The sequence below is a fragment of the Onychostruthus taczanowskii genome, unplaced genomic scaffold (genome assembly GCF_017590055.1).
Source record: "Onychostruthus taczanowskii isolate IOZ18803 unplaced genomic scaffold, ASM1759005v1 scaffold64, whole genome shotgun sequence".
NCBI lineage: Eukaryota > Metazoa > Chordata > Aves > Passeriformes > Passeridae > Onychostruthus > Onychostruthus taczanowskii.
This window is the reverse complement of record NW_024504122.1, coordinates 5029690-5052319: the sequence shown is the minus strand read 5'-3', so window position 1 is coordinate 5052319 and position 22630 is coordinate 5029690. Positions and strand designations below refer to the sequence as shown.

The 22630-nt window shown below is 42.9% G+C and overlaps 1 protein-coding gene across 7 annotated transcripts in view; it reads right to left on the bottom strand.

The window, feature by feature from the left end:
- MORC2 (MORC family CW-type zinc finger 2) overlaps positions 1-22630 on the bottom strand; it is a 47941-nt gene that overhangs the window by 22210 nt on the left and 3101 nt on the right. For 4 of the 7 annotated variants that reach the window (XR_005953828.1, XM_041420270.1, XM_041420275.1 and 1 more), the window contains exons 2-9: positions 19270-19323; positions 17704-17738; positions 16691-16759; positions 8435-8525; positions 6760-6868; positions 5405-5564; positions 5212-5323; positions 3846-3971 (exon numbers count right to left, since the gene is read on the bottom strand). Coding sequence is in view for 6 of the 7 variants with exons in the window: in XM_041420270.1 (XP_041276204.1) it covers positions 3846-3971; positions 5212-5323; positions 5405-5564; positions 6760-6868; positions 8435-8525; positions 16691-16759; positions 17704-17738; positions 19270-19323 (756 nt within the window). In the remaining variant the exon portion in view is untranslated. Of the gene's footprint in view, positions 1-3845; positions 3972-5211; positions 5324-5404; positions 5565-6759; positions 6869-8430; positions 8526-8729; positions 8949-16690; positions 16760-17703; positions 17739-19269; positions 19324-22630 lie in introns of those variants that run through there. The other 3 variants (XM_041420271.1, XM_041420274.1, XM_041420273.1) reach the window with 3 other exon arrangements.

The window sequence follows — 22630 nt, the reverse complement described above, 5'->3', positions numbered from 1 at the left end:
AGAACACTTCTGTATGTTTTGTATATGACTCACAACCTTGTAAATTGTGCTGGAGATGGAGCAGCTTGTTTCACCTTCCCTGTATGCTAACATGCCAAACACAGATCCAAATTCACTGACTGCTGCAGAGTGAGAGATTAGTGTTTGTGAGGCAGAAGCTCATGAATGTGTATCACCTCCAAGCACGTCACAAGGAAAGATGACACCTAGGACAAGCAGAGCCTGCAGGAACTCAGATCATCTTAAGACATGAGGTTTTGGATATACCAAGAGGAAAATCCCATCCCAAATAGATGGGATTAACTTTTCCAGTATTTAGCTAAAGCAAAAGCCATTAAAAATGCTGGTTTTACAGAGAGGCAAAAACACATGGGGATGTAACACTTGACTGACCAACTGATTGGAATCGCACTTAGATCCTAATGACCGACAAAATTCCCCCCAAATGGCAGACAAACTGTCAGGATTCATGAGAAACAACCTTGTACTTATGAAAAGCTTTATTTACTTTTGTTTCTGTGGGTGAGCACACACGGTACTGACATCAGACATAGTCTTACCAATAGGAATCCCTTGCTCCCAAATCTAAAAAATTAATACCACAAGCACAGTTCCCGGAAATACATTTTGCTAAACTCATCTTCTGCTATTTGTAAGGATTTCCTCCCTGGGGAAAAAACAGGTGGGTGCTAAGACTTCCAGCAATCACAGTTGGTGATTTCATCATGTCAGGAGCTAAAGAGTCAGGATTTTGGTGGCGTCATCTCTAACCTATGTAAGGTTGATGAAAGCTATCTGGGGCCGGGAGACAGCACACTCTGAAAGCCAGGCTGCTTTCAACATGTTGGCATAACTACATTACTTCACCCACACCTGCCTGACTTCTAAAGCAAAAATAAAAAGACAGAGAAGCAGGTGAAGCTGAATTATCCCCCCATGCCCAGCTCAGCAGGCAGGGCAGCACTTGAGGGGACCGTAGGGACAGCACTCCTTTGCTGTAGGGAGCACTGTAAGCAACTGTTGGGTGTCCTAGACGATGGCACCGTGAACCATCATGATCTTCAAGACTCTCATTCCAACTGCCTTGGAGTGTCCTCATGGAAGCACAAGCCTTGCATGTGGCCTGGCTATTTCTACCTGCACAGCCCATATTGCTAAACAAGCTCCAACAGGTACTGGGGAAGAGATGGAAGCAATCCTTCAGGAGACACAGGCCACTCCCAGGGAAGCTGGGAATGTGGTAACACAACCACAAAGGCTGGTGAAGGATCCGCACAAAACCAGCCAGCCCCTGCCACCATGATGTTATCAGCTCCAGAAAGATGAGGGGAAGCCTCTCCCACAGAAACATGGGTGGTGACAAACAAAAAATTAGTGTCCTGCTCAGGTGATGCACTGTTATTCCTGAGAAACAGTGCAAGGGCTGCAAAACCTTTTTTTCAGTAAAGGCACTTACATACCCTAAATCCACAGTGGATTTCCATACATTGTCCTCTAACACCAACACACCAGAACCTGCAGACAAGCCACTGCACAGGCTTTTCCCTCAGAGATAAAGACAACCTGACTGACAGCAGGAAGGAGCCCCCTCTGAAAGAGAAGAGCCCTTCAGACATCCCAGACAAGCACACCAGCTACTCAGGCTATAAGCAGCATCACCTCCACTGTCTGTTCCCCATCCCTTTGCTTGACCAGGAAGGTTCAGCATTTACCTGGCCCAGGCTACTGGGCCAGAAACACAGCCAATGCTAAAAAGCTGAGCATCGCTGCTACATCAGCTGACCCCAAAGGAGCACCATAATGGAGGTTCCTTCCCCCATGCACTCACACACAAAACAGTGCTGGCACAAATGCAAGGGATTAACCCAGTATTAACCTGCAGAGCACTCAAAGCCTAGTAGATAAATGAGGATGGTGAGCTCTGGCTTCAGCTCTAAAGGGAAAGTGAGGGCATAAGTGACCCTTTTCAGCAGGTTCAGGGAGAAAAATGTAAAAAAGCCCTACAGCTATGGCAGTAAAAGCAAAGTAACCACTTTCAGAATTGACTGATTTACTGGTTTTCTCTTTAGAAAGAGACACCCAAAGCAGATTTGAGCCCTCCTGAGGAAAAAGACAGCTTCCTCAACCTGCCAAGGGCACAGCATGGCATCTACCCCAAGAGCAGTGCTGGCTCTTAGAACCCACAGTAAAGGCTTTGATGGCTTGTCCTGATGGCCCACACAGCTTCTAGAGCCCAAAGCCAGCATTGGGAAGTCCAGCCAGAAGGGAGCAGTCTGGACACTCTCCAGAGAGGCCCAGTAAAGCCACAATAATTGCCACAAGACTGAGAAGATTTACACTGTGCTCTGCAGGAAGGCCTTGAAGTCTTTACTGCTCTGTTGCAGGAATGGGGATTTTAAATGTAGATGTCTTTACAATGTTCAGGAATTTGTACTGGCCTATCACTATAAGCAGATCTACAGGAGTCTGCTCAGATGTGGCACAAGCAGATCTGTGAGATACACTTGGCACCAGCACACATCAGCTTGGGGCTCCTTAGAATAGACTACTGACCACTTGAAGAAGACACTGAGGTAGACGAACATCTGGGGTGACCTGGGACACCTAGGATCTGGGACAATATTGTCATGATGCTAGGCAGCATCACCCACAATGATGGCATCCTATCTATGAGTCTCACAAGAAGCATGTCTCCGATGATATAAAAATCTGTGTCCTCCCCTGGTTTCTCTCCCTAGTACTTTTGATGGACTACAGCACAAGGCTCTCATATGTAGATAAAACATAGTCAAAAATACAGAAATCCAGAGATTCTCTACCCAGTAAATCAGGATTTACAGTGGCAAGTTCCCTGCCTTCCACAGGGGAACAACTGGCCTGGCCAGCATGAGGAGCAGTGGGTGTAACATTCTTTTATTTTGGTCAGGTTTCTGATACCATTTCACACAGTCTCATGTAAGGAGCTGAGGAAGCCTAAGTTAAAAACCAGCCAGGCTCTTCAGGCACTGTCAATGGTGTGACATTGGCCTGTGGCTACTAACAGTGCCTAGTAGGCTGAGAGTGAGCCCAAAATGCTATACCAAAAAAAACCACAAATACTCTACAAAATTACTACTATTTGATTCAAATAAATTTTGCCAGGGTATCTAGAATGCAGGAGAGTCTGCCTCAAGTAGACTGAAATACAGGTTTCCCTTTCCCATCCCATCCCAGTAACCTTTTCCAGTCTCTGTTCAGCAAACTGACAGCACACCCCAGGGAGAGTCTGCCTCAAGTAGACTGAAATACAGGTTTCCCTTTCCCATCCCATCCCAGTAACCTTTTCCAGTCTCTGTTCAGCAAACTGACAGCACACCCCAGCTCACTGTCACATTTTTTGTTTAAGGAAATCTAAAAGGAATATAGGGAAAGCTTTTTCTCAATCTCTATTCAAACCTGGATTAGCTACATATAAAAGCAACTGTTTCAAAGCACTCAGTGTAGCTTCTTTTTGGAAATAATCCTAACACCCACCATATGTATTTCCTTCTTCTGCTCAAAAACAACAACACAGTTACTGAACAGTTTTGTGTGAATATGGCATTTCATACAACCAGGATCTTAATTTCTTTGTTTGCTCTGAAAGGGAGCCAAATTGCACCAATGACTAATGCAATTTTCAAAGGCATTTGATTTTCCACTCTTCCCATGATGTCAGCAGCACACGCCATTCTCTTATGGTCTGATTCCATGGCGTTAGGGTTAGGAATGGAATTGTGCATGATACACCTGGAGAGCAAAACACTACATCTTTTCTCTAACTCCAAATGGTCCCACACACCGCAGATCTTGGATCCAACACTTACCTTGGCTTGTAGAGGCAGCATGAGAGTCGCTTGGTTTGTACTTTGTGTCCATTGATGAAGATCCTCATCCTGGGATCAATGTAAAGCACAGCAGCATAGGCACGGAAGGAGCGGCGCTCCGGCTTGCTGCAAGAGAGCCATCTACTTCAGAATATGCCCAAGAGATACCCTTAGCGAAACAGACAGGTGAAAGAAAAGGTCTCTCTGTTTTAATTACCATGAAGCTACATTAAGTAAAGCTTTTCTTTAATGTTTTTTTCTACCTATGTCTTCTCCAGACTCTTTGTTGAGCTGTACATCATAACTACTGCTACAAGACACTGATACTCATGTTACTGCAACCTGAAGAGGGAGTTTGAATACATCTGGATAATAATGGCCAAATCTATAAACTGGACTATTTAACACCAAAAGTATGCCCACCTACCAGAGCGTATCCACCCTTCAGTGAGTCAGTGGCACGCTGACACAGAACCTGCACTACTCACTGACACACATGGTACCACAACATCAGAAAGAAGAGGCAGTGATGAGTGGAAATCATGCTTGCCTTACAAGCAGGCATTAAAGATGCTGAGATCCCCTGGAGGGCCCCAAGGAATTTGCTCAGTAACATCACTCTAATACACAGAGCTGCTTTACAGGGTCTAAAACTTCCTATGGAAAATTCAAGTACTGCAGGGAGAAAGCATGTAATCTCATCAAAAAGGTAAAGCTTGCTAGGTGTGCCCACGGGGCTCTGGGACTTAATTAAGCATTTGGCTAATTTCAGCTCAGTTTTTTGTTTTCACGCTACAGGTGATCAACTCAGCAAACACTCAGCTCTTTCTAAACAGGAGCCTGTGCTCTTCCAGCTGCCCTCTGAGCACATCCTTCTTGCCCCTCTGCAGGAAGAAGTGCTCCCTGCTCCCTGATAGATGTGATGATACACCCCACCTGCCTTCCATACTATCCACCCACAGAGGCTGACCTGCGCAGCACCTCATGTTTTGCCACAAAACTGAACAGCCATTTGGGAGCAGCACTGACTCACAACCAGCTCTCATTCTGATGAAAACATCTTTGATAGGTATAGAAAATTAAACATAAAGCTTAAGGCTCCTTTTTTATGGTGCCTAAAGGACATTGAGTCTTCTGCTAATGGCTAAGCTGAGATCAGCCATTGCAGGCATTCACCCCAAACACAGCCACAACACCCATGGGCTGACACACACATGAACCCCAAACTGCTTAAGAACAAACTATAGATCTTCTAAATTCTCTAATTCACTACAAAAAGAGAATCTTAAAAAAATCCCATGCACACAGTATATAGCCAAACCCTACACCAAATTTGATCAGGGCCTGTTACACCAGTCACACTTACGTTCCCTCTGGGGGTGTTTCTGCCATCTGAATATCTTGAGGGTCAGAAGTCACATCCAGCTCGGGCTCTCCATTATCCATTAGTTTGAGGTTAAAGATGATCACCAGGGTGCCTGAGCAAATAACAAGTCAACCAGGTGAATCCCAACCAAACCCCAAATACCTCACTTGTGACCTGCACCATCCACATGTACCTTTCTCACCACGTATCTTATTGAACTGGTCCATCACCTCCCGTTCTGATTTGAAAGGGGAATACTTGTAAATGAGCTCCGTCTCAATAGCGAATTTCTCCATGTTGTCCGTCACGGGTTCACGGCTCCGTGCGTTCCAGGTGGGTAGGGGAACGATGACCTGCAAATCCCATTGTATTGAGAGTGACTCAGTCTCTCCCACTCCAGTCAGGCCCTCCTGCAGGTCATGGTCCAATGACCTCCTGACAGCCCCCTAAGTCACCACGAGAGCCCTTTCCAGCTCTTCAGTAGTTTGCATGTCTGTCAAATGCTCACAGATCCTCTCTGCCAGCCCCTGAGTTGCCTTCTTAAAATACCAGTCTCAGAGTGAACCATTCCCAAGTCACATTAGTACTGGCTTTTTTTGCCCTTCTCATGTAGCAACTTTCATAATACTAAAAAAACCACTCTGGCTTAATTCCTCTCTTGAACTCAGATATCCTTCACTCATATTTATCCTGATCTCCGTCTTTGATTTTTTTAAAGGATGCTAGCAAGGTGATTTCTCCCATTTACAGTAAAAATATAGACAGAATTATAAACTACAGCTGCACATCAAGGACACAAATTCTATTCTAGAATTGTGGTCAAGCCAAAAAAGTAACCAGAGCTGCTGTGGGAATTAGACTTACTTTACTCCTCCCAACCTGCTTCAGTCATGGGCTGGCTACCAGCATGCACTGCCCCTCCCCAGCTTCTCTGCACAGGTCCCTTCAATCCTTCCCTCATACTACAAGATATTTTCTGAGATACCATCCCAGTGCAAATTTAAATTATCAACCCTTCCTGGAATAATAATGCCTGAGTTATCTATTAAAATATGCACGTTTTTCACAGGTTGAACTACACTGACTTTTTATTAAAAATCAAAAATATCTGTAAGAAAACACACCTGCAGTTAATGACCCATGGGTAGCAACTTCACTTTTCCATTAAACACTTTTAATTCTCTACACAAAATCAAATCATCACAGTAAAATTAAATACATTTCAAACTCAAATTTTGTGGGAAAAGGAAAATGCAAGATGTCTGGGCATGTCCTGCTGAACTTAGCATAAGCACACCTTTAAGTGACTGAAATAAGCCCTTCAAACTTGCTCTGCTCTAGAGAGACTTCTGAATTAGAATTATAACAAAAAGGAGAAAAAAATTGTTGACTTTGCAGAAGCCCTACAGCATAATGCCAAAAGAAAACCTTACACTGGTCCCACAAGAGTCACAAACAGCCCTGACACAGACTTTTCTGTGAGAGCTGGGCAAGTTCAGATGAGGCAGCATTCACTATACTAGTTCATTATAAGAAGCACATGCAAACCTCGTCAATGCCTTCTTCCTCATGGAACGTCCGTGATAAGAGGAGGCAAGTCATGGTGTTATCTTTCTTTGTGAACAGGATAAAATCCTTCCCAATCCGCATGGAACCCCTGTAGGCAGAGGTCAAACTGTGTGTTACACCTGATGCACCATACTGTTCAGAATGCAGGCCACATTAATGAGCTTTCTTCCCATTATGTTCAGTTATGAGATGCCAAAACCAGATTAGGCAGAAGGGCTGAAACAGCAACTATCATTTCTCTCTAAACATCTCATTCCTTTCAGAAGGCATATCAATCTAGGCATTTTCACAATGTTTCAGAACATTTAACACCAGGCACAATTAAAAGGTGTACAGCACTGCAGATTCATACTATGTAGAAAGTTTAAACAAAAATTTTTAAAAAAGATTAAAAGACAACTGAGATGAGATGTGACAATAACCTTCAAATCTCTGAGCAGAAATGTCAGTAAGAAAGCAAGCACATTCCTCATTTCACGGTACCCAGAATCAAGTTTAGCAGTCTGGAGACAGAAAATTCATTTCCTAACCTAACTAAAGCCTTACTGACACTTCAGCTAAGGCAGCTTAGCAGCTTGTTGTCACAAAAAGAGACAGTCCCTTCGTTCTCCCCACTCTCCTATCCCAAATACTGTCTTTGCATCTTCTCAATCTTCTCTACCAAGTTATCCTGTTACCAAGCTCATCCAAAACACCTTAACAGATAACAATTAACATTTCATCAAAAGAAGTATTGGTGTTATGTCAGAGCATTTCTCTTCAGACTGCCTTAAGTCCACAGCACAGCAGTTCCACAACCTACCTTTCGCATATGTTGGGGCTTCAGGCAGTATCTCTCTGATGTAATAAAGTACCCCTCTTGCTCAAGGTTAGGAAAGGACAGAGATCTGTCCTGGAAGCATACAGTCAGGATCTGGGATGTCCTGCACTGCAGCTAAAAAGATCCCCTAATTTTCCTCCCAGGTTACTGAGTCCCACTGATTTCCCAATAGGATGCACATAATCAAGCCACATGGGTAAGCACAAAGCAGAACAGCCAGAGTAAGTCACAAAAGCCTGTAACTTTTCCAAAGACACAGCAAACTTCTTTCTCTTTCCTAGCAAATCCACTCCAACCAGTAGGATTCCTTTCCCACATGTGCTCCTCTGCACTTAATCCTACCCCTCCTCTCTTTGCTTCCATCATTCCCCTTCTCCCTGCATTTGTTTGGTTTAAGAACAAAAATAAACAGTTTAAGTCCATCTGCCTTGCACCAGATAACTTTCCTGTTGGGAGGCTGAAGCACTATTTTGCTCAAATTTTACTGCCTGACTGCAACAGGGAGATGACCATTTTGTTTCCAGCTCTTCCATTATTTTTCCCAAGCTCTTCCATTATTTTCCCCAAGCTCTTACCTGTACCCTCTACCTTATGCAAGCATAGTCCCAAATCACTGTTGTCAGCTGTAGAGAGCCTTCTTGGCCATGGAAAACTACAGCAGATGTTGAGAGAGCTCCTGTCTACCAAACCAGGGGATCTTAAGAGTTCATCTGCTTCTTTTTTTTTTTTTTTTTTTCCCTGGGGAAAAAGCTATACACCTCTGAGCAAAAAGCACATCGATAACCTGGACTACGAGCTCCCCAACCTCAGCAGGCTGGCTCTCGTTGTACCTACGATTTCAAGCCGTTCCCATACTGCCCGATTTGAGTGGACTCAGGTGATCGCTTGGATGATTTACCAAACTGGATAACACTGGCAGCTTCATCTGCAACAAGAGACAGGGAACACAAAAGGCTTATTTCAGTGTACAGACACACACAGACACATCTTTTAGATAAAGAAGGAAGGTAACTCCTTCACCACTGGCAATAGCCCAGAAAAGAGGCCAGAAGCCCAAGCTGAAGCTGCATGCTGAAGCTGTACCACAGAGCCCTGCGAGATACATGCTCATTGAGGGCACTGATATTACCAGAAGATTTGTACAGGCGCCATGATGATGACAGAAAAAAGTTTTTGGTTTCAGTCTAGTCCACTGGCCCATCTGAACTGCATGAAGACATTTCTTTTGGAAAAACAAAATCCACAAAAATGATCTATTGTGTCCATCACAGTTGTCAATTCTTATAAATTAAGACCCTAGGATGCACTGGGTCTGTTGTATCCCATGTCCCACTGACACCACACGCTTGAGAGCACTGGCACTAGAGCATAAGTCAGGACTATTAAAAAGGTCAGTAATCCAGAATAAACACTCCTATTTCTTCACAGTGCTGAACTGAACACTCTGGTTAATTAAAGCACCAGTAGGACACAAGCTAACTTTGGCAGCAGATTGCTGGACGCCTGGCAGCCAGACAGCTGGGGAGAAAGTCAACAGGTCCTACAGCAATTAGCAGAGGACTTCATTAGCACAGGACAAAACAAAAGGACACAATGGCTTTACAGCTGAGAGGGTCTGTCATTTTTAGTTCCAGCCTTTCTATTGTTCAAGGGATAAAGACTTTTAACATCATCCCTAGGACAGAATGATTTCTTTCCATTCCCCCAAGAGACAGCAATCATTTCACCAGAGTTTACTGAAGTTTAATTCCAGAGACAAGGAACACAAAGTGCCTTACTGCTAAAAACAAATGCATACACAAGCTATAAGGGAGCACAAGACATAATTCACCCCATCAGGCTACTAAGGGGAGGCTGAGCCCATGGACAGGCTAGATTTCAGCATGCAGAAGACTCACACAGGCCTATCAGCACTGACCAGTTTTACAGTAAAATATTCAGTACTAACACCATTGGTCTGACATGACATCACTGAGCTGGTGTCAGAACACCATTTTCAGTTGAAACTATATTCAGATTTAAAGACAAATACAGGAGAACAACTGTGCAAACACCTCGCTGCCTCAACTGCAGTTGTTCTCAGTGGAGCTCCACAGCTATTCCAGAAACAGCTTTGGACTGGATAAGGGTACCTCTGCCTTCCCTTCAGACTACTGTAGTATTTTCTAGCCAAAGAAAGAAAACACTGGAATGTCTTGTATTTGAGATCTGAGTAAGGATGTTGGTGATGATCATCATCATCCAATTATTATTACTCTAACTACTATTACTGTGTTATTTTTAAAGCCCGGTAAGGAAAGTAGATACGGGATATTAAAAATAGAAGGGCTATTGGAACCTTTTTGCTCCACAAACAAACGTTTTTCAGTAACTTTTTTTAAGAAACTTTTAGAAAGCCTAAAAAGGGTAAAGAGTAATTATCCACAGCACTTCCTCTCTCAGGAAAGGTGACCAGATGGTTTATCACTCAATGTTGGATGTCTGAAACCACCCTATTATGACTCTTCTTTCAGGTCAGAGTGATAAAGGTGATGCTGAGCGGAGGGGAATGTGAGGTAGCACCTCTCTCCAGGCTGTCTTTAGGAGATATTTAATATTTATATCCTCCCAAGAATCAAGACACATTTTTTTTCCAGCTCTTTAGAGGCTCTGGAAGGTGTTTCCACTTACAGCTATTTTAGTCACACTATTTTTGTTTCGTTGTGCCTCAGAGTTACTGGATTTAAAAAAGCCAAACTCCCCAGCACGAAAAATAGAGAAGGGAGATCTATGCAAAACAAAGAAGAGAAAAAACAAGCTGAAGAAATTCACTCAAGATGGTCAAGATGGCAGGATTTAATTCATTACCTGGGGAAAATTAGCCTAAAGCCAAGTTGAACTTTCTGAGGATGGGGGAACAAGGGAAAAGCTGTGAGGTCCTTTGTCACTGTAACAAACACAAGACACCAACCCCACATGGGGCAATGACTGGAAACAGACAGTGACTGACAAATCACTTTGATATATATTCCTGTAATTTGTTTTAAAAATGTGTTAACTTTAGAGGAAACATCAATGTCTAGGTTAAAGATTTAACCTTAAACAAGGTTAAAGAGACATTTTCTCCTGAGAATTGTGTAGACTGCTCTCCTGAAAGTAACCCCCAAGAGTCACTGCCCACACACACGAGTGTGTAAACACTCCAAAGTAGGAGTTGGAGTTCCAGTTAAACATTGTTCCTGACCATTGTGAGCCTTGGATAAACAGTATTTTTTAAATACAAATAAAGCAACTACTAAAATACTAAACAGCAAATACTAAAAACTAAAATACTAATAAAACAACAAAGACACTACCACTTAATTAACTGCTTCCATTAAAACAAAACCTGTTTTGAACTTCCAAACTTCAAAAATACAGTAGAAAAAAAGCAAGACCTGATATATTTGCTTCAATCTCTCAAAAAATAATGGAACAAGCCCTCTTAAAAAGTATTAGAAGCCAGACAAGGCAGCTAACTGGGCTAAGTCTGCAGAGATTTACAAAGGCAAGTCACACCTGACTGATTTGGTCACCTTCTACAAGGCAGCACTCTCTGTATTTATGGAGAGAGTAGTGGGTGTTGTTTGGCTGGACTTCAACAAAGCGTTAGACACAGTTTAACACAGCCTGGTCCTGGACAAACTGGGGAGACACAGACCAGGCAAGTGGTATACAAAACAAGTAGGGAATTGGCTCATGGGTCACGCTCAGAAGTGATCATCAATGGTTTCACTCTGGCCGGCAGGATGTCACAAGCAGAGACCCCAGGGACTGATGGTGTGCCCCACATTGCTCAACATCTCCATACAGGATCTGGGCAGTCGGGTGTTTTTGAATCCTCACCAGCTTTGTTGATGGGGGTAAATTGGAATGTTTTCTTAGACACCTAGACCAGCTAAAATAGTGGGCAAGCAAGATTGTGTCTGAAGTACAAGGGACTGTAAAGTCCTGCATCCAGGATTAAATAACCCAAGAGTCCAGCACAGACTGGAATCAGCAGCTTGGGAGAAGTAGCCTTGCTGGAAGGGTCCTGGTGGACAACAAGCTATGATCCAGCAGTGTCCAGCAACAGCAACTGTGGCAAACAGGATCCTGGACTGTATACACAGGGACATTGCCAAGAGATGGAAATGTGATTAGCCCACTCAACTTTGTGTTTGTCAGGCCCCCACCTGCTGTACTGTGTCCAGTTTTGTCTCCTCAATTCAGGAAAGATGCAGACAGACTGAACAGGGTGCAAAGGAGATGATGAGAGGGCTGCAGAAACCGCCCTATGAGAAGAACTAGGTCTCCTTCCTTGAGAAGAGAGGGCCCAAGGGGAATCTCATCACAATATTACAGTACTTGAAGGGTAGCTACAAAGGTTACACTTCCCTAGGAGCCACATGAAAAAGAGGCAATAGACAGATACAAGTTGCACTGGGAGAGGTTTCTTCTTAAAAAAGTATGACATTTTTTAGAGATCAATCACTCATTTAATCAATCACTAGAAAAACCTCCCCAGGTGTGTGGCGGAGTCCCCCATTACTGGAGAGACAGGGTGCTAAATCATCTATTCCATTTCCCATGAAAGGCTGGAACAAATGATCCAAAGGTACTTTCCAACCTGAGCACTTCTGTGATGAAAATGCCAGACAGACTTATTTTCTTCAATTGCTTAAGAATAAAACTACAGTCACTTCCTAAACTAGTTGTTATACTTTTTCCACCTACAAGTTGATTCATTGAATCATTCAACCTGTATTTTGACTCTTTAAATTCACGCAGCACTTCCAGAGCTAGGCTTCAGGTAAAATTTCAATCACTGAGTAGTGATTTCACTGATAGTATGAGAAATGTGATGTGCTGCATGAGATCTACTGTTTGGTTTTCTATGGACTCCTATGTAGTTCCTTACAAAAGAGCCAGTTCTGGACCAGTACTATTATTCTGTGTTGGGAGCAGAGGCTATCTACTGGATAATAATATATTTATTAATATTTGAAATTAGAAAAAGGGTCTTCACCAAAAGGGTGGTCAGGCACTGGAACAGACTCCCCAGGGTCATGTCTCAAGCCTGACAGAGCCCCAGGAGCATTTGGACAACTCTCTCAGGCACAAGACACCCCAAAATCCCACCCTTCCAACTCAGAAGATTCTATAATTCTGATACCTCTCTGCAGGACATGATGGTTCCTTTGAAAAGAGCTGTCCTATAACATCACAGAATCCTTGGACCTCATGATAACTCATGACTACAATGCGAGATGTTTCCAGCTTGAGTACAAATGTATTTCGATCTTGAGACCACACAACCCAGAATGATCATTAAGAGAGCCAATGCAGTGAGTACTGAATGCAACTGCAGCAGGAATCACTTGACAAACACCCCTAACTTTTAGAAATGAGGAATTGTCATTTGGCTTGCTAATCAGAAGCCATCAGACAGAGCACTCAAATCTGACCAACTGCCTCACTATACCCTTCTGTTTTCAGAGCCTGCCAAGACAAATCTAGAATTGCCCAAGACAGAACAAGACCAAAGAGAACAGCAACAAGACAGAGTAACACAAACTGTTACTGGAACAGTTAACTTGAGCCCTGTAGCTCTTCCCTCCATTCAGAAGTGCCCAGATGTAACTGGGTTTATTCACTCATCATCCCCAGATGGTGCCAGCCTTCCAAGCCATCCTTTCAGTTGACTTGAGAAGATCCCATGCTAGCATGGGCTACAACAGCCCTACAGCAAGTCATGGAGGTATTCTTTTTAACATGTCAGCTTTATGTACAATAAAAACAATTTTTAATTTAAAAATCAAACACTCCCAAGATCCATGATTTCTGTTGAAGCAAAGTCTGTACTGAGGGAGAAAAGTCCAATAAAAAGTCTTCTGCTGACATCTCTTAAAGTCAGATAGGAGATCTTCAGGATATCTTTAAAACTGGTAGATCCTGCAATATGAGAAATTTAAGCTCATATCCCTACAGCCAGGGATGGAACCAGAGAGTCCCATGCAGCAAGTTTGAATGAAAGACTCTCCTTAGCTGCTTCCGTCCACGCTGACAGGCAAATGGTGCAGCACACAGAGCTTCCACCTGGCGACCTTGGTCAAGCATCAAGACAGTCAAAGAATATGAATTACATGGTATTTGCTATATGCAATGCACAGTGCTGTGAAACACCCCTGCAACCCACAGTATCTGCCAATCTTCCTTACTGAGCATTTCAGGCTATCAGGATAAAATTCTTCAACATTTAGATGAAAGATTAGTCAAAAGAAGCCACTTAATAGCTGTCCTAGGTAACCCAAATATTATTATATTTCATATCCATCTGTGCTCAAAATTGAAAGTCTCTTTAAGACCCAGCTGTGCAGCCAGAATCAGAACCAGAGGGTTGGGGGCAGGCAAATGTCAAGCTCTTTAAAGTCAAGGCATTCAGGCACACCTTCTTCTCTCCGCTCACAGCTTTTGCTCAAGGCAGAGGCTCTGCTTTGGGGTTTTTTTCTTCTGTTTCTCTCTGACCTCCGGAGGGGGTTGTTTCAGATAGGGTTTCTGTGCTCACAACAGTAGCAACTGTTGCCACAAAATGGGATGCTGCATGCCACAATCAAAAACTGTTTCAGAGTGAATTTTGCAACATGTGTCTGCAGCTGTAGCAGGGTGCTAGGAGGACTGAAGAGACCCCAGACCCTGCAGCTGCTGCAGCTGCCAGCAGCACCCAGCTGACATGAGAAATCACGGAGTCTGAGCCACCTTAGCTGGCTGCCCTGCCATCCTCTGTCAAGACAAAGGTGAAGTCCTTCCACAGGTTCTAGTCCTTGACCGAGTACCAGCCGCCAGAGCGTGTCAGTCACGTACACCGATGGAGCTGCTGCCACCAGAGAGATAAGAGGGAGGGCTGCTGCCATTTTCCCTTTGTCTCCCCACACACGGTTGCCCACGGCAAGCATCATCTTGGGGAAAGGTGTCACTGCCATTTTGAGTTTCCCCTTTGTTCCCAGGGAGTCCATGACATTTAGCAATTTTGTATCTAGTGACTATTTACTGTTAGTTTGTACCTGTTGCTGTTTTGCTTGTTAGTAAACTGTTATTTTTTCCACTTATTTTTACACATTTATTTCCTGTGCAAAGGGGTTGGTTAAAACTAAGGGGATATAACTCATTTCAGAGCATCCCCCTTAAATTGTCTTAAACCAAGACAATAGCCAATACTTAAATCCCATTTTAAAAATCAGCACTACAGATGCAATAACTGCATAAAAGCTGCCATAAAATTCTGTGGCATTAGAACAGACATCTGGCACCTTCCAGAGAAACACAGTTTTCAACACAGGCAGAGAAGGTTGTATTTTCCTCTCCCTGATCCTAAGGATTATCAGAAGGCCACACTTCAATCTCAGAGCTTTTTTTTATGGATGGGGCTTTACTGTTTCCTTCAACTAAACTGATGGCAGGAAAGTACTCTTGGGAGACCCATTTAGCATCCTTAATTGTATTCCAAAGAATATACAGAAGGTACCAATAGTTCAAACCAAATTCCTTTATGGAAGTCACAAATCTGTGTATCAAAGCACAAATTAAATTGAATTAAAAGCTTCGTATCTATATGGGTTTGGGCTGGGATACAGTTCAATCTCTCCATGCTAACTCACATGGGACTGAATTTTAGAGAAGAGCATTGCTAATACAGGGTTTTCATTAGTGCTGAACACAGCTTACAAAGCATCAAAGCCCTTTCTGCTTCTCTAACTGCACCACCAGCAAGCAGGCTGGGTCGCAGAAGAAGTTGGGAGGGGACAAGTCTGGGATGGCTGATCCCAGCTGACCCAAGGGATTCCAGACAGTATCATAAAATTCCAGAATGGTTTGGATTAGAATGGGCCTTGAAGACCATCTGGTTCCACTCCCTGCCATGGCAAGGACGCCTTCCCAACTAGACCAGGTTGCTCCAAGCTTCATGCAACTTGGTGTAGTGCTCACCAGATAAAGCTGGGGAAGTAGGAGGAAGAGGGGCACTTGTGGCCTTACAGCATTCACCTTCCCAAGTCACTGTTTTACATGATGGAGGCCTGCTCTCCTGGGGGTGACTGAACAATTGCCTGCCCACAGAAAGTGGGGAATGAATTCCTTGGTTTGCTGTGCTTGCATGCACAGGTTTTGTTTTCCCTACTGAACTGTCTTTATTTCAACCCATTAAGTTTTCACATTTTACCCTTCTGATTCTCTCCACGACTGCAGTGGAGAAGGAGTAAGCAGCTGTGTAGGGCTGAGTTGCCAGCTGGGATTGAACTATGAAAATATCACAAGAGGAACTTAAAGTACTGAGGAATCAGCACAAAAATGTTAGTTGTTGCTTATTTACCCATTTCCTTTGTCTTCTCCAAATTCACCTCCCAATTTCACCCAGTTTTTCTGCCGTGTATGGAACTCCTCACAGGATGACTTACCAATCCTCACGACTCAAAGGTGGGTTGACAGTGCTGCTCATTGATGCTAAAGTAAAGCAGAAAAGCTTTTCGCTTTCTCCTGCTAGATACAACACCAATTTACAGCAATTCTTACAAGGCAGAAATACATTTACTATATTCTCATATTACTAAGGTTTTATATTGTCCAGTATTGATCTCAAACACAATGTCCGTGATGAAACAATGGCAAACTGTTTTCAAAGCAGAACCTTAATTTCTGCCATGGCACACTTTCTGGTTAGAGTAGAGATACACTGATCATCTGGAAGCCAGATGGGGAAAAGGCTTATGCCATCAAACCTTGTGCTTGTTCCCCTTCTTGCTCTGCTATTCTCCCTTCAGCCCCAAGGCCAACTTCAGTGTACGGGGAAACTTCAAGTCAGGCTGACCCAACTCTATAATGCAGCAAAACAATTTTCTTTTGACCAGATTAGTCTTCTGCAATGGAAGAGGTAAATGGCTTGATATGTAATATGGTGTGAAAGAGCAAGTGGAGAGGCAGAAACATGTATACAGGCATGGAACATGTCCCTTTTAATGGAACTAAGCTGTTAATTCAACTTAAACCAAAACATGAAACCTCAGCTTGCAAATGCAGATGTAACTTTCTGTCACTTACTTGAATCCATTCCTGTTCCATCATCTAAAAAACATAGCATGAATCCTCCTCGTAGGTCCTCTCGTCGCTCTGCAAGAGAAGAGTTATTCACTGTTCCCATAAGCAGAAGTTTAAAGTTCCATAAAATGGGATCAGTGTTAACAACAAAAGTAACACAAGAAATAGGACTTTTAAACCTGCAATATGGCTAAAAATTAAGAAAGAGCACCAGATTTTTACAGAATGACTAAGAACTTCTTCACTACAAAGCTGTATTGTGTCAGTGGAGTTTTTTAGCATTCACTACAAAGAGCAACTCACTTCACCCGACCCCAGGTGAAGGCTGACTTAATTGCTTCCCCAATATATTTGTAAAGGTACTCCTTTTTGAAAGACAAAAGGCACTATGGCACAGAAGAAATGGTAGAACAATAGAATTATTCAGGTTGGAAAAGACCCTTAAGTCCAACCACTAATGTAACATAGCTGAGTTCACTAAACTATGTCCCTAAACACCAGATCTACACATTTTTTAAATATGAGTAGATAGTGACTCCCCCACTGCCCTGGGCAGCCTGTTCCAGTGTCTGACTACATTTTCAGTGAAGAAATTTTCCCTAATATCCAATCTAAACTTCTCCTGGCACAACTTGTGGCTCTTTTCTCTTATTCCTGTCACTTATTACCTGGGAGAAGAGCCCAACCCCTACCTGGCGGCACTCTTCTGTCAAGGACTTGTAGGAGCAAGGTGGCCTCCCATAAACCTCCTTTTCTCCAGGCTGAGCTCCCCAGCTTCCTTAGCTACTTCTCATCAGACTTGTGCTTCAGCCCCTTCTTCAGCTCCCTTACCCTTCTCTGGACATGCTCCACCCCTCAATATCTTTCTTGTCTTGAGGGGCCCAGTACTGATCCCAGGATTGGGCATAAGCACCCTCGCTCTTATTCAATCAAGGACAACATACATTTGCAGCCTAAATCCAAGTTAACTACTGATTTAATTGCTGACATGCAAGGTAGCAGCATGAGTGACTTACCAGTATAAATGTCTATTCTTGTGGCATCTGCATCTCTACAAAGAAATAAAACCGCAATTGATATCCAAACATTAAACAGAAATGAAGCTAAAAATCCAGACATACACAAGCATTTCCAAAATAACTGGCTGTATAGATTAAACAGAAATGAAGCTAAAAATCCAGACATACACAAGCATTTCCAAAATAACTGGCTGTATAGATCAAAGTCCACAGAGGCCCCACAGTCATCAGTGACAGAAAACATTGTCCTACATTTTGTTTATCTGAACATCAACTCCAGCATAAGACATTGCTAGCACACAAACAGGTCTGGTGACAGGAAGTACCAGTGGCATTCTAACAAAAGTCATTCTGGGGCTGGGAATCAAATGAGTACACACTTCTGAGCTCCCTCCTGTACAAAACAAACAACATCTATAGTTTTTCTGTCGAGCTGCCTACAAAAGGTTTAGTAACTCCACATAAAGCTTCATTCCAATACATTCAAGATTGTTACAGGCCACTGCCATTACAATATCACTGAAGTGCAGCCCTTCACACGCTGCATCCTCCTCTGTATTTGAATGTATAGCAGGTACAGCACTACTGCCCTCTTCCCAAACCAACCTTGCTTAGCTGACTAGAGGCATGGCACTATAGAGCTGTAACAAAACCCCACTTGACAAATGCCACAGCCACTTTGTTTCAATTTCGTACCTCCAGCCCAGCCTAGCTACTTCTTCCCAGAAGACAACCCCTGTATAGCCAGAGGGGAGCCAAGAGATGAAGGGAAAACCACCCCCAAGGGCCCTACTTTTTCTTACCTTGTTGCAGCCATGAACACAGCACCAGCTCACATGCGAGTGCATGCACACACACACACAAAGAGCTGATTCCCTGAACAGAAGCTTTCCAACTCAAAAATGCCCCAGTTTCTGCTCCTTACATCACAAAATGCACACTGTGACAAATCACACTTGAGAGAGAACAATCCCAAAATACTTCCATAGTGCTTCATGACAGTACCTCCTGTAGCTCAAGACAAAAGCACGCAAGGCTTGGGAGGCTTCTATAGCAGGAATCCCCTCCACATACAGGTGAGACAGGTAGCCCAACACCTGCCATTTCCAAAGACCATATCTCCTGAAGTGTCAAAATTCCTTTAGCAGTTCTTGCTCTATTTTTCAGCATCCCGCTTCTGATTTGATTTTCATTGCCATGTTTGATACTTAGATTTTTTAGATATCAGAAGAGTCACAGATCCTGTAATATTTACTTTAGCAATTTCTTTACACAAAAAGGCAGACTAGTTTTTTTCTTTAAATCTCTCGTGTCTGTTATCAATTTCCTTTCCAATATGAGTTGTTCCAGGATTCATTCAAACCTGTCTTTCCAGGAATAATTTTTTTTTAGGGGGTGAATGTGGCAATGTAAGAGGAGCAAGTGAAATACTCATACTAAATTAAAATTATATTTTCTTGTAAAATCTACTAGAAGTGAAAACTGCTGAAGATCAACTAATACATAGGTGAATTAAATCTTAACCAAAGTTACCTCGGAAATTAGGCAGTCTCAGCTACATACCTGGCATTATCTACAAGTTCAGCAAGGGCACCAAACAAGAACTCATGGGTAGTTCTGCAATGAAACAGAAATCAGCAGAGTTACACCACCACTTAAAAAAACACAGACCTTTAAATAAACAAGAATCTCAACTACATTTTAAACAAATCCAGTCAAATGGGTATAACACAACAGTCTGGCTGACAGCAGACTAGGAACGAGTGATTTACTGTCTGCCAGAGGCAGCCATGCAGCAGCCAGTCTGTCCCAAACTGCAGCTCACTATGATCTAAAACACACCGCAGCTACACAGACATGACAGAGAACATGATGATCCAATGAACCAGCCTATGACCCAGTCAACAGTTCATGGAAGTCCTTATACAGCACACTGACAGGTCTTTTCACAGCAACTAAATTCTGCCTATAAGTAAATATGGCTAGATGAGGATTACCATAGAATCACAGAACAGTCTGAGTTGGAAGGGACCTCAAAGCTAATTTCATTCTAATCCTCCTGCCATGGGTAGGGACACCTTGCTCCAAGCCCTATCCAACCTAGCCTTGAACACTTCTGGGAATGCGGTAGCCACAGCCGCTCTGGGCAACAAGACATGAACGACGTTATGAACAAGGTGAGTCTCCCCCATGCACACAGTCCTATTGCAGAAGTTATTTGTGACAGAAAAATGCTTCCAGATCCTGGCTAACATCCAACAGGTGCAACTGCTACTAATCCAGAGAAAGTCTTCTGACACCACTGTACCATGCCACCTTTCCAAATTAACACTAAAATAATGAACCCAGCTACCACTTCAGCACAATCTCAAGAGACATGTTTCGTTTCCAACCTCTTAACTGCCACCTCTTTTAAGCAGTTCCCATTTGGAAGCCATCAGTTATATGCCTCAACACTGAAACAGACGGTGAGAAAAACTTAAGCAGCTAATAAAAATCATTATAATACACTGTCTGGTGACATAAATGCCGTATCTCCACTTCATGCCCAAGCTGGCAACCTAACTTCAAAATCTAACAATTTTTTCAAATATAGATGAACCACATCCACCATAAGGTTAACAGCAAAGACATGGAGAAATAGTTGATGGAATTTGTTACTCCTCTAGGTTGTTCAATGAAGAGACCAAGACCTCAGAAACCAGTTTTATCAACATGTTTCAGTTTGCACAAAACCCTCACATACAGCCAACAGCTGACCAAAAAGAATATATTTCTTCGTATTTTCAGCCTTCCAAGAACAGACACATAGGTACTTCCCACACATAAAATATATAGCTGTCCACACTGTTAATAACCACAAAACACACTTTCATAGCCATCTTCAGGGTGATCACACTGAACCCATGAACACAGCTGCAGTCAGAGGAAAACACATCAGGCTTTAAAGTTATCACTAAAACAACAGAAACAGAGATTTCCGTATCTCTACTCTCCGGCAGAGACAAGACCAATGGGAACAGTGTTTGGAAGACTATCTACCGCATCAGAAAGCTTCCACAGAAACACAATCTTGGTATTCCTTCCTTTGAACAGGATTTCCTGCTGTCCTGGTTTCAGCAAGGACAGAGTAAATTTTCTTCTCAGTAGGTGTTAAGAGATGTGGTTTGGATTTAGTGTGAGTATAATGTTGATAACACACTGATGTCTGGTGCCAAGCCATTCATACCCCAAGTCAGGGACTTTTCAGTGTCCTGCAGTAGTCAGCTATACAAGCTGGAGGGGAGCATGGTCAGGGCAGCTGACCCAAACTGGCCAGAGGAATATTCTGTACCACAGAATGTTCTGCTCAGTCTACAAACTGGGGGAGCTGGCCAAGAGGGGCCAATCACTCTTGCGGGACAGGTGGGGCATGGGTCAGTGGGCTCTGAGCAATTGTATTGAGCATCACTTGCCTTTTGGGGTTTATTCCTCTCTATTATTATCACATGTTTCTTCACTCCAACATTTGAAATGTTCTTATCTCAGCCCATGGGTTTTAGCCTTGTACCATTCACCTCTCCAGTCCACTGGGAAGGTGAGTGAGCAGATATGTAAGATGATTACAGATTTCAAGTGTTCTATTGAGTTTACAAGTGCCAATTCAGCTCCACAGGTCAACATCACCAAAGTTTATTTAGGAAGTAACCCATAAGCAAATGGATGCTTTAGCACTAGTAACTATGCTTTATGAGCACTTTTTACTCCACAATTTTAGGAATACTTCAAAGAAAATATGCAAATAAGATACAAATAAGGATTTCCAAAGAAAGATGCTGGAACAAAACAATTGATAGCACAGCTACAGATGACAAGAAAGGCAAAACAAAACATCTCTGCATAGCCTGACACTACTGACCTTGACTATCTCGCAAAACTGCAACCTCTTGTGCTGACACAAGCAAAGGGAAGCCTTGCTACAAGCCAATGAAATTCACTCTACCTATTTATCACTAACAGAAATGAATATATACTATAAGTCTTCAATTTATTAATTTGAACACACTTGTCAATATCTAACTTAAGTCAGATGAAGTGCTTTGGCCTGATTTAATCAGCTGATCACAAACAAACCCAATGGCCTTGCCCTACAGTCAAAAGTGCCTGAAATACTTCACATCCATCATGATCAACCAGTGACCATTTCTCACACCTCCTCAAAAAAGTTTGGGATTATTTTACTTGCAGCAGTACTTTAAAGAAACAAGACAAACTATTGGCAAAACGAAGCCTATCCAAGCTTGCTAGTAACCTGCAAACATGGTGAGCTTATTTTAGATAGGCATCATCATAGGCAACAACAACCTGCATCAGAGTATCCAAAATACAACTATTACTGCCATACAATGGGTGAAACGACATATAGAAGGGAGGAAAGTAGTATCAAAATCCATAGTGTCAACAACAGCTCATCTGGGTAGACAAAGACTGGCCTGGATCATGCCACAATGTGCGCCTTCCATTTGAGCCAGCTCCATGCAGAACTGGAGGCTTGATAAGGAATCTAAAAGGGGAGTCCAACGCTGGCAATTCATTGAAACATAAGTGACAAAAGGTCAAGTTAGATGGCTCTAAAACATGACCAACTTCAAACACCTCTACAAAGAATCATTTGGAGTAATGTCCCAAGGGAAGAAAAACTTGTTTTGTGAGAAGTTCCTACAGGAACCTCCTGCTTGAACCTAGGTGGACTCCAGACCCTGCAAAAAAGTATCTAATTACTAATGAGTGACTTAAGACTTCACTTTTCTTCTGAAGGAAAGAACATCTGGGAAAATGTTTTATTTTGGCATATGCATCGGGAACAACAGCCATTCTCTAAATAATGCCCTCTGTTTCAGGCCAAAATAGAGAAAAGCACAAGAAGAGGGAATTTGGCGGGGGG